Source organism: Polypterus senegalus, chromosome 3, assembly GCF_016835505.1.
Source record: "Polypterus senegalus isolate Bchr_013 chromosome 3, ASM1683550v1, whole genome shotgun sequence".
Taxonomy (NCBI): Eukaryota; Metazoa; Chordata; class Cladistia; order Polypteriformes; family Polypteridae; genus Polypterus; species Polypterus senegalus.
The window spans coordinates 25,324,593-25,339,861 of NC_053156.1; the positions used below are offsets into that span (position 1 = coordinate 25,324,593).

Genomic DNA, 15,269 nt, shown 5'->3' on the forward strand with positions numbered 1-15,269 from the left:
CTAATTGAACACATGTAAAGGCTCCAGCTTCCTAGATCAGGAAATGGGTGAAAACGGATGTCATTTGGTCAGAAATTTCATCAAATCTTGAAGTGACAGCATTAGGAGCCTGGCTTAGACATCCATCACTGGATACACTCACTCATAGTGGGCCAGTGTACAGACACCAGTTTGTCACAAGCACATGTTTTTGTGGTACATCTGGAAATTCAAAATAACTGAGAGGGGGTCCTTGTGAATGCAGGTAAGAATGTGTGGTACCATCATAACAGACAGACCCCAGGAGGTCTCATTTCTAGCCACATATCCCTGTACTTATTGAGCATGTTCCTGCATTAGATGGTGTTACCACACAGTTGTGGGATCAAACACAAGATGTTTATTCCACACAGTACCTTCACAGGTTTCCAGTCTCCTTCTTTTCAGGCTGCACAATGAAGTAATAGGTTTTTCGTTCTTCTTCCACATCTCTAACATAGTCTATCCACCTCCACCCATCTCCAACTACTGAGGCAGGATCAAAAGCGCCTATGACACCAGACCTGAGAATACTACAGCATTTCACGCTGGAAGCTCTTCAGAGTCAGGTAGAAGAACTTCAAAGAGGGTATAATGATCCCCTACATCTCCCAACCCCAGTGACAGCCATGTACCCCGACAGGGCTGTCCCATTTGTGGCCTTCCCTGTGGGTATTCATATGAGTGTCCAACTACTGGGATGCTGCCATCCTGTGTACTGGGAGTTAGTCCATCAAGCAAGTAGATGGCTGCATGAGGAAACATGACCCTGGGAAGCAGACACCCTCTGTGCTTCTGACCCAGTTGGGTCACCAGTCCATCCCATTGTGGTCTCCCTTTCTGCCAAGGAATCGGCTTCCATCCTGGTCTGGAAATCAGTCCATCTATCATGGCACTAACAATGAGGGTGTGCTTATTTTGATGTGTAAGCCCTTTAAGAAGAGGATGAGTCCTCATTCTGGATGGACATGTCCTTATACTACACTAACTGTGTAAGCCCATGCTGTAAAAAACCCGGGCTCCTGGAAACCATAGATTCTGGCACTTCAATCAGTCAATCGCATCGGTCGTGAATTAATGGCTCCTCGGAGGTTTCGTTTTGCCGACGTGCTCTACTCGCTTGTCTATCAGCGGCTAACTGAGCTTCTCATTCATCTGAGGTTTTGTTTCGCCGATGTGCTCACCTCGCTTGTGTATTAACAGATAGGTGAGTTTCTCTTTTCTCTGTGGTTTCACTTTGGTGACAGAGTCGATTTCTTTGAGTTTCATGCTGAACCCTCGTACTTCTGGGCTGGACAGACAGACACACACACTTACGTGTGTAGACATTTATATATAAGATGGGTGTGTTGTTCTAGATTGGCATGGTCTTATGCAGAACAGGTCTGTTCTTAATATGGCTACACCAAAACATAAACATCTAAAAGATTTTTTGCCCATCTGGGTGGGGTTATCCTTATACGGGATAGGTGTGGAATTTTTTGGACTTTACATTAACCTTCCCAGTGCTGACTCAATGCTGTGCCTTATTGGTCTTTTTTTGACCCGATTCTTGCTACCCCTTTTCGGTGCCCTGGACATCACATATTTTATTACAAACCAAGTTTCTATCAATTGACCATCTTAACCAGTAATACCAATGATCCTAACCAGATGACATTTAGGATGGTTTTATGGGGGGGTGTGGAAAATCAATAGTGGGTCAAAACTGCACAAGAGACATGGCAGTGTTCAAAATGTGTAGCAGCTGTGCAAAAATATAACAGTTGGAAAATGTTTTACCTTTATTATAAAGTTAGGTTACTAAAACCCTTTACATTTACTGTATGAGCTGTAAAGATGCCATTGAGAATGTCAACCGAAACCACCCAAAATAAAGAGTAAAATCTATAAAAGTATGTGGCGGGTCAAAATTGACCCAAAGGACATGGCAGCATTCAAAATGTGTAGCAACTGTACAAAAATATGACATTGGGAAACAATGGCGTAGCTGGCTTGCTGAAGGCCCCTGAGCAGCGGCACCATGAGGTGGGCCCCTCCTGTCTAGCATAACTGTTAGTAATTTAAAATCCTAGGGACTGGCTGGGCAGTGGTGTCCGTGACCGTGACACTATCAGACTGCTGTAAGTTAGTGAAAATGAAATAAATAGTGGGACTGGAATGTGGGAGGTGTGGGTAGTACATACTGTAAATATACGTATGTAAAATGTGGACCCGCATGCTTTTCCAAGACAACTTTGTGAAGTAAAATGATTAAAATGTAACGTAAGCTAGAAAGTTCTGTGCTATAAAATAAAGTAATTTTGATTTGTAACAAATTAAAATGATGGCACCGGCTGACAGGATACTACTACATAATCGACCTGTTTTACACAAGTTCTGAGAAAACGGACATCATAAAGTGGTGACGCTCACAAATCTTCACGTTCGTAACACTAATGCACAGTAAGCCATACAAAGGTACACAATAAAACAGATAACAGATTTGTTAAAAAGTGGAACTGAGAAGTCACAGATCATATTACTTCTAATGTCACTAGTACCTTAAAATTCTCGCTTGCGTACCTTCTGTTGCACAAACGTCAAGTTGTCCGACACTCTCGTTTTCGATTGAGAGTACAGCGAAGCCACTAAGTCTGTCTTGTGACGTGATGCTTCTGAGGTCGTTTTGATGAATTTTAACTTGGAGGACGATCGTTCACTCGCAGCAACTGTCGCTGGCGTAGTCAGCAGTAACATGTAAGCTGTGCAAACATCACTGGAAGTAGACGATGGTGCACAGTGATCGATCAGCAACAGTTCAGCTACTTCGAAAACGGTCGACTTGGTTGACAGGATGGATTGAAAACATGCACGAAATGACAATTGAGCGGAAAATGCCGGTGAAATGTCGGTGCCATAGCATTCAACGAGAAGATCGGCAGCCGTGTACAATTTGTCGTCAGCCATCGAGGTCAAGAGTTGATGGTAACAAGACATTGGAGGTTGAAGCCACTGCATTGAGACTGTGAAACTGCTGTTTTAGTTAAGCTATTAAAAACGTTTTAAAAATCTATAGGCCCCAAGTGGGCTCCCCAAGCTTCTGCTTTGCACAATCCAGTGCTATGCCAGGGTTTGAAAACTTTTTTTATACAAACTTTATTTTTTGCTTTTTTTAAAATTATGTTAGTTTTATTTTAGGATGTTTTAATGGGAGGTGAGCAGCCAAACTACCTTAAATGCAGCAGAAAACCCATTAAAGTCAATGGTGGGTCACAACTGACCTGATAGGCATGGCAGGGTTAGGGTACAAATTATGGGATGTTTAACTTTTTTTTTAACTTGGGGAATTGTAGGAAAAGTCACAAAGTCTCATCCTGAATAGATCAAATGTATGAGGCTTTCACTGATTTCAAACAGAATACGGGGTCAAATTTTACCCAAAAATAATGTGAGTGTTAAATGAGTGCGTCCTTCTCATCCTGCATTGAAATGTCCTTCTACTGGATAGGGGGCTTGGCTGAAAACATGGGGTGGGGGTATGTAAGTTCAGCTTCATAAAATTACAAACAAAGTAGTCATGTCTCGGGGAGTTTCTGTGCCCATCTTTCAGATACTTTACCCATGACCACCTTCTCCTGGCATATCTCAGCATTACCAGGTTAAAAATTAAAGGAAGCCGGTAAGTACTGAATAGAAGGCAAGGGTCAGAGGTGTAATGATGCTGGAGGCCACAGAGGGGCACTAGAGTTTGGAATTGAAATGATCTTGAAATCAACCAAAATGAAACTTTGTCGAGGATTTAAATGGATGCCCACCTCCAGAACAACATGTAAGTGAGGGCCATTTTTCCAAAGGAGCTTGAGATGTTAAAAGCTGGTAGGTTAGCAAGAAACTGACCATGGCGTCTAACTCGACTTAGGTTTCATTGCTCTGTGTTGGGTGAACTTTTTGCTTCTATGCCTCTGATGCCAATGGTTAGCTGACTCCACATGGACAACTGTGGACAACAATTTTTAGTGCCTTTTAGAACTTCTCAGGCAGATTAGATGGCAGGACACCTGATGGTGCCTTTGATTTATATCTTATATTTAGGTGTGTTATGTAAGTTATTTTCTCTTTTGTAGTTTTGTGAAGTGCCTCATAATGGCGCTCATCAGTGCACTTCATCATATACTTAATAACTCCCCATGGCCATGCTCAGTTCCCAAAGCCAGAATAAACATGCCAAGGTCCTTTAAAATAAACAGTTCCTTGGCTCTGTCAAAAACACAAAGAGGGCAGCCATTCTGATTTAGTGCAATGCCAGCCTTGAACCAATGGCCCAGTGGTGGGTGTGAAGACCGGTTAGTGATGCCTTTTTTTCTTTTCTTTCAGCTATTAACAGTGATGGCTGACGATGACACCAGCAAGAATCTCCGGCGCAGGAACGTGAAACGCGACGGCACTGTGATGAACGAAGAGCCCACCCTGAGCAGTAAGTAGTGTGATTTAAAGATGCAAGAAATTGGAGGTTCAGTTAAATGTAAATACAAATTATGGCTTTAAAGGCATCTGAGTGGCAAGAAAATGTTGTGCACCAGTGTATTACGTGAGGTGGGTGAATATCACAATGCATTTATAAAGTATGCTGTGATGGTTCTTTAGGGCTTGCCATGGGATAAGGAGCCACATGCATCAGTAAGCCATTCCAGTGGGTAATGAGCCCCCCTTTATAAGCCAAGTGCAAAGGGGGATACTTGGAGGTTGGCAAATTTAGAGAAATGCCTTAAGAAAGCTGGGAGGGAGTCCTCCACACCAGTAGATGGCAGCAGAGGTGGCACATGTGGCAATATACTACTTGTGCAGAGGATTGGCACTCCACATATTGACATGGAAGATTAGGCTCCTTGTTTTCAGGGACACCAATAGGAATTGGGATTTTGTTAGGGTTGCCCATAAAAATGGATGGAATTTTATGGAGGAAGCCAAAGTAAATGTGGCATAAGAATTAAATTAGTTACTCACTACCATAATAAAACGAGTCTGAAGTTAGGAAGTGAGTTTGGCAGAGGTGCAGACTAAAGGGAGACGGTTGTCATATCTCTGCCAGGGATGGCTGCCATTCAAGTTCTCTTTTGTTCATTAATGCTGCTTTATTTATGTTGATCATTCTTTATTTTGTGATCTTCTCCATGTCTATACGCTGCCTTTGTTATGTTTGATGTGCTTTGTGGGAGGGGCCACCTGCCAATCACCCCCAGGCAGGTCCTCCAAATTATAAATCTCTGGGGTCTCCCATAGTTCCTAGTGGTTCACTTCAAATGCACTTGAGAGTTGGTGAGTTTTCTTGTGCTCTACTGTGCTTTGTGATTTTTTTCCTTTTGTGGATTTCTGACAATTTTGCTCATTTAATTTCTTCTTTGTGTTTGTATACTTTATGGAGTTCCATGTACATGTTTTGCATTTTTATGATCATCTTTTATTTTATAAAGATTCTGCATGGCCCTTTTTATATATAGCTGGGGTTTTCTTCTCTAGTCTCTATTTTTGGAAGTGATTTTGGGACTTATGTGCTTTGGGATTGCTAGTGTGGCCGGAGAATTGTAAAGGAGAGGGTGGGGGAGCCATCTTGCCTGATATCCTCTTTTGGATTGTTCCGGATAGACCATCCGCCTCTGTCCATCAACCGAAGGCACCATCAACCAACCTGGCTGGTATGCCTGTCCAGCCACCTTGGCACCTACAACATGTAGACACAGCAGTGATAGCAATGATGATAGATGGGTGGAAATTCTAGGACGTGTCCTCTATTCTGACTTCTAATGAGAGGCTGTTTGAGGAGTAGCACGCTGTTTGTGAGTTAGATATGGACGATGGAAGTGGAAAGAACAGAGATGGGAAGGATCAGGTGGATGTGTGAAGAGTCACAGAGCAAGAGGATGATGAACTCAGAGCTTAGAGACAGATCTGGCATGGAGGTAATGGGTGTTGTACTGAGCCAAATGCATGAATGTATCCCAGTCCTGGCTTCCATTGATTATATTTTCCTTGGTTTATTATTTTGATGCTACAGAAACAGATGGACTATTTTTTGCCTAGGAAGATGTTCATTATGAAAGGAGCTGCAGTACACCCAGAAAGAATTCAGACCCCTTCACTTTTTGTTTTGCATTTTGTTATTGTTCTTTATTATTTCACCGTATACAATTTCTTCCATTAGGAGTGTGTTAGTTTTTGCATACCCCTTGGTTGTCAGAGCGTGGGGTCAGCCATTGTGCAGCGCCCCTGGAGCAATTGCAGGTTAAGGGCCTTACTCAAGGGCCCAGCAGAGTAAGATCCCTTTGGCAGTAACGAGGATTCGAACCTGCAACCTTCTGGGATACTGGCGCAGACCCTTAGCCTGAGAGCCACCACTCCACCTACAAATTATTACATTTTATTGCAGTTTTGTGCTAAAACCATTTCATTTCACTTTCCTTTCATCAAGCAACAATCATTACCTCAGAATGACAAAGTGAAAAGAGGATTTTAGACATTTTATGCCAATTTATTAAAAATAAAAAAACTGAAATATCCCATTGACAGAAGTATTCAGAACTTTGGTAGCCATTCCTGTCTGGAGTCTTCTTGGATTTGATGTGACAAGCTACACACATCTAAATTTTGGGATTTTCTGCCATTCTTTTCTGCAGATGCTCTCAAGCTATGGCAAGTTGGATGGAGACCATCAGTGGACAGCTATGTTCAAGTCTCTTCAGAGATGTTTACTTTGGGTTCAAGTCTGGACACTGGCTGGGCCACTTAAGGACATTCAAAGAGTTGTCACTGAGCTGCTCTTGTGTTGTCTTTGCTTTGTGCTTGAGGTTTGAGGTCCAGAGCTCTTTGTAGCAGACTGTCATTAATGGCATCTCTCAACTTTGCTCTGTTCAGCTTTCCCTCAGCCCTGACCAGTCTCCCAGTACCTACCGCTGAAAAACAAACCCACAACATGATGCTGAAACCCTGATGCTTCACCGATGGTATTGCACAAGTGATGAGTGGTGCTTGGTGTCCTCCAGACAGCACACTATTCTTGGTTTCAGTAGACCAGAAAACCTGAGAGTCCTTTAGATGGCTTTTGACAGACGACTGTATCGTCTGACAGTAAAACTCTTTGTGGAACACCACTCACCTGCACTCACCTTTCACGTCCCATTTTCTTGAACATTATAAAACTCTCTGGCTACCGTTGTGTATCCTGCTTTCATGGCTGCACTTTCAACCAGTGCCTCCCTTCCATCAAGAAAAGGGCCGCCATCCATTGACCTCCGGCTATCTGGTTTTCTGTGCCCTGCTTTTTTAATTAATATGACCAGTCACCCACAACTCTGTGCCCCTTTCTGAATTAAACAGGGTCTCGGTATTGATTATATACAGTGGGTATAGAAGAGAATTGCCCCCTTTGGAAAATATTCTCATTTTGTTGCTTTATAGCCTGAAAGGAAAACACACACACAAATATTTTTTTCAGATTTTTTTACTCAATGCAACCTGTAACATCCAAGTCAAAGATATACAGAAGTGGGGCAACAAAAATGTATACACACTTCAACAAAAGAAAAACCAGTATTAAAGTTGTGAAGTTAAATTTATACAGATATCAAGGGATGAACTTAAGTCTCTTTTGACTTGAACATTTCCAACAGGTCCTCAAAATGGTTACCGAGTCTTGTCTCACATGCACATTGTGTGGCCAGTGTGTAAACTGTTCAAACACCATAGCCGACGAAGCGGGACTTGTTGCTGTATGAGGTCGCCCGGATCTTCCCTTGGGCACGTCGCACACGGTACCATGGGTTTCAAACTTTTCACGAATACGTGCAATGGTCAGACGTGTTGGTGGCTCTGGTGCAGACTCGCGTCTCTGTTCTGTCTTGATAGAGTTCTATATGACTCTGCTTTCCTCTTTTGTATTCTTTAATGTGTAGCCCTTAATCAGAATGCCTCAAATCTCACAGACTTACCACTGTTTATAAGGTATTTTACTTTATAACGTCTCCCGACCTTCCCTTCTACATCTATAACCTCTGGTAATTACATAAAGTAAAGGACAAGCAGGAGTTAAGTTACAACTTTATATAATGTGTAATTGATAATATTCATTAAACTAGGGGACTTTGCCCCCCGCTCGCTTTGCTCGCCAACCCCCCTGCCTACGCTATGCGCCAGCCACTTCGCATCTCTGCTGCTCGTGTATGTGGATTTCACTTTCACCAAACAACAAATCTTTTAATTCTTGCGGATAGGCCTCTTCATTGGGAAGGAAGACTACTTTTCTCTGATGGCAACACGAATTAGACGATCTTCAAGTCTCTGACTTAAAGTTTAAAGCTAAACAATATCTCCATACTTCTGTCATATCACCTGTGTCCATATATTTGATCTCTTTTCGCTTTTACCTTTTTGTCACAATTGCATTAAATTTTGATTCCGTGTTTGGAGTTACATCGTGACAATGCAACGTATAACTGCCCGTGAGTAAATATCATTTCATTCTCTCTACACAAACTGTGTCTGACAATAGCAATCACACAAATCAGAAGTGATTGCACTCTGTGCCTGGTTGTAAATGTTTTAGATGTGGACAGGACTTTTCCAAATCTCTTTGCATGAAGTCTTGTCTCACGGGGCTTGAAATTTTCTCTTGTGGGATTTCACTTTCACCAAACAACCAATCTTTTAATTCTCGAGGATAGGGCTCTTCATTGGGAAGACACATAACTTTTCCCTGATGGCAACACGAATAAGTCTCTGACTTAAAGTTTAAATCCGAACAGTATATTCAATCTCTTTTCACTGTTCTGTTATTTCACTGTGTAATAATTTCTGTTTGTTTGCACTAAGGTAATCTTTACTATCATTTTTTGAAACGTTCGAATTTTAGCACTTTCTTTATGTCTGACCTGCTCTGCATGTGTATCGTGCCAATGTTTTTGAATTCTTTTGCGACATTCTGCTTTGTCATCTACTCTTTGTCTTTTAGTTCCAGCCCCAGGCGTGGAACAAAGTTTTGTCTCATGGGATATGAAAGTTTCTCTCTGAGAAAGTCATGTCTTGTCTCACTTCCCAAGATTTTTTTATTATAATAGAGAGATAATAATAATAATAAGCAAAGTACATTTGAATATTGGCAACCATACAACCTGATAAATGCTGATGTGTAGTTTCAGGCGTCACACAGACTTGTTAGTTACTTTAAATGTCACCAGTCACGTCATCATTTGTAGCTTTCTTCAGGACAGGCCACATGCCTGTCTCAATATGGCTGCCGAGTTGTGCTTCTCAGTGTGGTCTTCTTTTCAGTCCATGTTGTGTGAGATGCTCCTTCATCATAATGGTGTGATATAGAGGGAGAGAGAGAGGTAAAGCTACCACATTTATACATTCTTTGCCCAAATCCTTACACCAATAGGGCACCGTGCTACAGAATGGCCTTTGATTCAAAGTAAATCCCAAACAGCCATACTTCAGACAAATGGGGGCACACAATACCTTTCTCATCTGCCCCCAGGTGTTGAGATGATGCTTGCTAGCTAGGTGGTCTGGCTTTCCTGTGGGGGTTGATTAAGAGAGTCCTGCAGAGAATCACTTGCCAAACTGGCTTTAGGCACTTCCCCCGGGTTCTTAAACGTCAAACCATTGCTGTTCTTATTGTTACCCCTGCAACATTCAGAGTCGGAGAGGTGCAGTTCTTCTGTCCAGCCAGTATTTAGAAACTGCGATAAGAATAGAGAGAGCACACACATTGAGCTGGCGTCAGCTTCAAACAGGAGGATTTATTCTCCTTTAAAAGAACATACTTCAGGTATCAATAAAATCACTGTAACTAATGGTCTTCAGTTCAGTCCAGAGGGCTGTTCCACGAAGCGAGCTAACCTCAAAATCCAGGTTTATTTCGATAATCCCGTCTTAATTTCTCGAAATTCGGTCCCACGAACGAGGCTAACCTGAAGCTCCTCTTAATTACTATGCCAACATATGCTCTTGGACAAGCCTGCTCCGTGGCAGGTTAGTTGTGAAGCTTAGCTTAGCTTGATGAATATGATTGGACAAGCCATGTGATGTCACAGCACGACATTCTGCGGGGCTGGGATTATTCTGCTGCTGTTCACTCCCTCTTTCGCACACATCGATCCTCCAATATAAAATTATTACAGATTACATGCAGGCGATTCTAATTACTTAGAAAGTATAAAATGACAAGGAGTGCATTGAAGGCTTTTACATGAATAACCATGGCGTGCCCATTTATTCATAATCCAGTTGATGAGGGAGCGAGGCTCATTCGTAGAGCTTTAAAGCAACAGGTTCCACAATTACTTCGGCCCAGGATAGATCCGTTGCATTTTGCGGATGATTATTTATCTGAGCTATAGATTTAGTAGACACAGTATTGCATATGTGTGTAAATTATTAGAACCATAAATTTCTAAAAACAAACGTCGCTCTAAAGCCCTTACGGTTGCACAGTCTTTGTGTATCGCTTTGCGTTATTTTGCCAGTGGTTCATTTCTGTACAGTGTGGGGGATGCTGAACATTTAAGCAAAGCTACAGTGTGCCGTGAAATCAGGAAGGTTTGCGTTGCATTAAAGTCCTTTTAAATATATTCATTACCTTTCCTGGCCACCGAGGAATTCTTGCCATTAAGGAAACTTTCTTTGGAATTAATGGTGCTTAATCTTTAAACATCTACTCATTTACAGCACATAAATCATTACCTGATAAGTAACTGAATTTAATTTGTCAGGCTTTCCTAACGTCATTGGAGCCATTGACTGTACACACGTGAGGATAAAGGCTCCAGCAGGTCCAACAGAGCCTGATTACATAAACCGCAAATCATATCACAGTATTAATGTACAGGTAAGTACTGATAATATCTCACATTTATATACAAGAGGTGAAAGTGTAGTCGTCCAACATTAGCAATGTATGTCATTACCATTTCCTAAAATGTTTCAGATGGTATGCACTGCTGAACATCTAATTTCAAACATTGTGGCAAAATGGCCAGGATCAGTACATGATGCCAGAATTTTTCATGAGTCTTCACTGGCTCAAAGCCTCAGACAAGGCAAGTCAACTAAAATTCACAAATATACTATAGTTTATTATACTACAGTCTAATGTGTCTACTTTCCATTATAGGAATTTTTCCTGGTGTGCTGCTTGGTGACAGAGGATACCCATGTCTACCGTTTCTTCTCACACCATATACAGATCCTGCAACACAAGCAGAAAGACATTTCAACCATGCCCATTGTAAGACAAGGGCACGCATTGAAATGACATTTGGACAGTTAAAATCCAGGTTTAACTGCCTGCGGCATCTCAGAGTTACACCAGACAGAGCGTGTGACATTGTAGTAGCCTGTGCAGTTTTGCATAATGTGGCAATACTGCAGCAGGAGCGTATGCCAATAATGACGCATTCTTCACTTGCTGCCAGGACCTTTTCGTTCCACTCATGTTGCTCCTGAAACCAAGCATTATTAATAATTATATTAATAATTACAATTATATATCACTTTTATCCAAGATGAACCCATATAATTAACATGCTGTCCTGTTTATCAATGTGTTAAAATAACCTTAAAGTACCTTACAACTGGTAACAAAATGCATATGTAAAAGGAAATTTTAATGACTATACATTTTGAAGGCTTGAAACTGTTCTCATTTAGTTGTTAAATAGTTTGACATCCTTAACACAAAAGTTACTAAAATCATGTTCTTACGCATTTAACTTGTCAGCTATTTTCTGCCATGCAGCCTCACGAGCTTTGATAATACAGCTCGTGTTCCCCTTTCTAGTTATTATAGCTTTGTAGTCCTCATAGGCTTGTAATAATAATTCTTGCTCCGCCTGCAAAAAACGCAGCTCTTTCCTTAGTTTCCATTCTTACTTATCCAGCATCGATTAACAAGGCTGCCTTTTATATCGCGGGGATGCGCACGAGCCTCGCTTATCAAGCTTGGCTTGAATTAGCGGAGATTAAATACACCTGGATTTTGTTCGTGGAACTCAATGAGCCTGAAGTGAACTGTTAGGCTAACTCAAGCGAGGCTATTACAAATAATCCTCGATTTTATAAGCTCGCTTCGTGGAACAGCCCCCTGTTCAATAAACATGGCCACAACACCCCTGACTTAAAACTAGAATAGTTTCTTTACATTCAAAATCCAAAAATTTAATTTGTTTATGCTCATTTGACCTTTTAACACAATCTCACAGTAACATCTCCACTGGCAAAATACACATCTATAAACAGCTATGTGCATTAGGTTCATTAACAATGTACTGCATTCATAAAATGCTATAAGTAAATTTGCTTGTGACCAATTTAACACAACAGGTTTTAATATAACTATTCTAACAATGTGAAATTGCTCTTTATTATACTACAAAATAATAGCTATCATTCTGGTCTCCTCCTTTAACAAAACATTTATTTTTGCAAAGTAACACATAAACAGAAAGAAAATGAAATTCTAATATACACTGAACAAAATCAGCGCAATAAAACTAACTATTGGAAATGTAATGTCTAACAGAGACAATATCAAGTTTTACATTTATACAGTACCAAAATATTTCTTTGTAGTGTAAAGAATTTTCACTTTAGTACCATCTCCAGCATCAAATCACCAGGGACCTCATGCATAACGCCGTGCGAAGAATTCACACTCTAACATGATGTACGGACAAAAGCGCAGATGTGATTACGCACAGAAAAATCCAGATGCATAAATCTGTGAGAACTTCCACGTTCTTCCGCTCCATTAATCCTGATCAGCTTGTAAAGTAACACACGTGCTGTCCCGCCACAACTCCTCCCAGAATTACACCTCTTTATAAATAGCCCTTAAGCGCAGTGTTCTGTGAAAAGGCAATGGCAAAAGCACGGGGGGAAAACAGAAGAATTTCAGCGAATACCAAGTGGAGGCAAGGAAAAACATACTATTTGTTGTTTTAAAGAGCGGTATAAACAACAAAAGGACGTTGATCAAGTGACATAGCGTCTCGGAGAAACTCGAAAGCTCAAGTCCACAAAGTCACACAGTGCCAGGTCACATATCAAAGTCGTAGCCCACCGTCTGAGTGTCATATGAAAGCTTATTAGGGCACAGAGAAAAAAAAGGCACACAGTGGGGAAAAAGAACGAAATGTCAACTTCAATCTCGAAATTTCCACTTTAATCACATAGTTTATTTTGTCATTAAAGTAGAACATCATAAACACTTCTTAAAATCATTTAATTTACTAGTTTCTCAAATCACATCGTAACTAAAGTAGTGCGTTAAATGCTTTGTTTTGTATTTGATCTTCTATGTGCTCTGTGTGTGTGAATCACTACGTGCTTCTTAAATTGGCTTTCTCTTCCTCCAACAGGACACAGAATCCATTACATGCGTGATATTACAGCTCTCTGAATAATTAAAATACTGAGATGTATACGTGATATCATTTTCATGATGATAGGAGTTAAAGCATGTTATTAAACATGAGAACACGGTGGCACAGTGATTGTTCATGCCTCATGCAAGATGCTTGCTGTGCCGTGCGCTACCATCGATGAAATAATTTATTGCAGCAGTACTGTCTCTTTCAAATGTACTAACCTCCAATTCCTGCTTTTCTTGTCTTTCTCCAAATACCCAATCACCACACAATCAGCTCTGTAACAGACATTAAGCCATCTGTAAGCTTAGAACGCCGATTCTTCAAAACTTTTAAAGAACATTGAAATATCTTCGTAGTACATGTTTAATTATTCCATCCATTTATCTTTCCCTTGTCATGCCAGCACCAGCAAGAATACAGCGCGAGGCAGGAACAATTCATGAACAGAGCGCCAGCTCCTCGCTAGCGCTGTGGCACCGTGTCCTCACGTGTTTAATTAACAATATAGATTTTTTAAATGAAGTTAAAGTTTTATCTGTATAATATAATAAACATATTTTGCTGCATTTCATCTTAAAAACGATATCGTCATCATATGTAAATACACGCTTTATAAAGTGGCTCAGGTTGTGTAATATTATAACTGTAGTGCAAGTTTACAGTGGGGTGATTGTACTTATAAGTCCTAACAGTTCTACAAGGAGCACTTGATGGACTGATTGAGTGCGTTTACAGTTCTTGGGATGAAGCTTTATGCTAAGTTTAGGTTTTACACATTGCGATTTGAACGTGGAAATGTTTGTACGCAACATTTTTGTGCGTACGCACTGTTTATACATGAGGCCCCAGGTCACTAACAACTACATAAACCTTTTCCCTCAGAGCTGTAGTGAGTTTGTTATTTCAGTTTAACTTTTCCCCACCTACCACACTCCACTATGCGAGTCATTGGCATTAGTAAGTTAGCACATGAACATATAATTTGATACAAAAAAACACTTGCAAACGCAAATCATTTTATCAACATATTCAAAATATCTCATTGACGATATTTTACAGTTTTAAAGCTTGTAATGTGCACTGCAATTATGGTGAATTTACTAACCTGCGATGATAATAGAGAGAACACACGCATTGAGCTGGCGAGAGCTTCTCACAGGAGGATTTATCTTTCCTCTGCTTGCTGTACTCTGCTTTATGCTGCTCGCGCAAGGAGCGCCCATCTAACAACTTGGAGGTGGAATAGCACTTAACTCGTTTAAACCACAGTGAAATCAAAGGAAATCCTTAAAATAAATAAGCAGGTTGACATAGGGGTGTTTCTTTTCTCTCTGTCTCGTTTTAACCTTTAAAGTCTCTTTTACCCTGTCATCCTTTTCTTATTTCTGAGTTTGCATTTTTCAACTCTCTGCATTATCAATGATATAACACTAATATTACATTGCTTTGTCCAAGTTACAAATAAAGACACAGAAAATATTTATCAACTTGTATACAAAATTTTACTCCACAACAGTCTCCATTGTCGCTGCACTTCAACAACATTCTCACATTTAAACTTTCAAATGGTTGTGCGCTCTTCAAGTGATAACCGTGCCCCTGCCATTTTGTTTGGGGGGTCCTGCCTGCTATGTGGTGATGCTAGAATTCATGAGAGTAATAAAATCTTCTGAGATAATGTCATACTACACTGCATAATTGCTGTAATTCGGAAAAGTCCAGAGATAACAACGGTTAAAGTGTGTATACATTTCATGGCCCCTTCTGTATATAAGCAACGGTTCAGAAAAATAATCTAATATATAAAGCATAGTCGATGTGTGTATGTATGTTGTATGTACTGGC

The 15,269-nt window shown here is 40.6% G+C and overlaps 1 protein-coding gene across 2 annotated transcripts in view; it reads left to right on the plus strand.

Moving 5' to 3' along the window:
* Positions 1-15,269, plus strand: part of LOC120524936 (sterol O-acyltransferase 2-like) — a 92,006-nt gene that overhangs the window by 22,656 nt on the left and 54,081 nt on the right. For both annotated transcript variants that reach the window (XM_039746815.1, XM_039746813.1), the window contains exon 2: positions 4,375-4,474. In XM_039746815.1, the coding sequence (XP_039602749.1) occupies positions 4,387-4,474 (88 nt within the window). In that variant the 5' untranslated portion in view covers positions 4,375-4,386. The remainder of the gene's footprint in view (positions 1-4,374; positions 4,475-15,269) is intronic.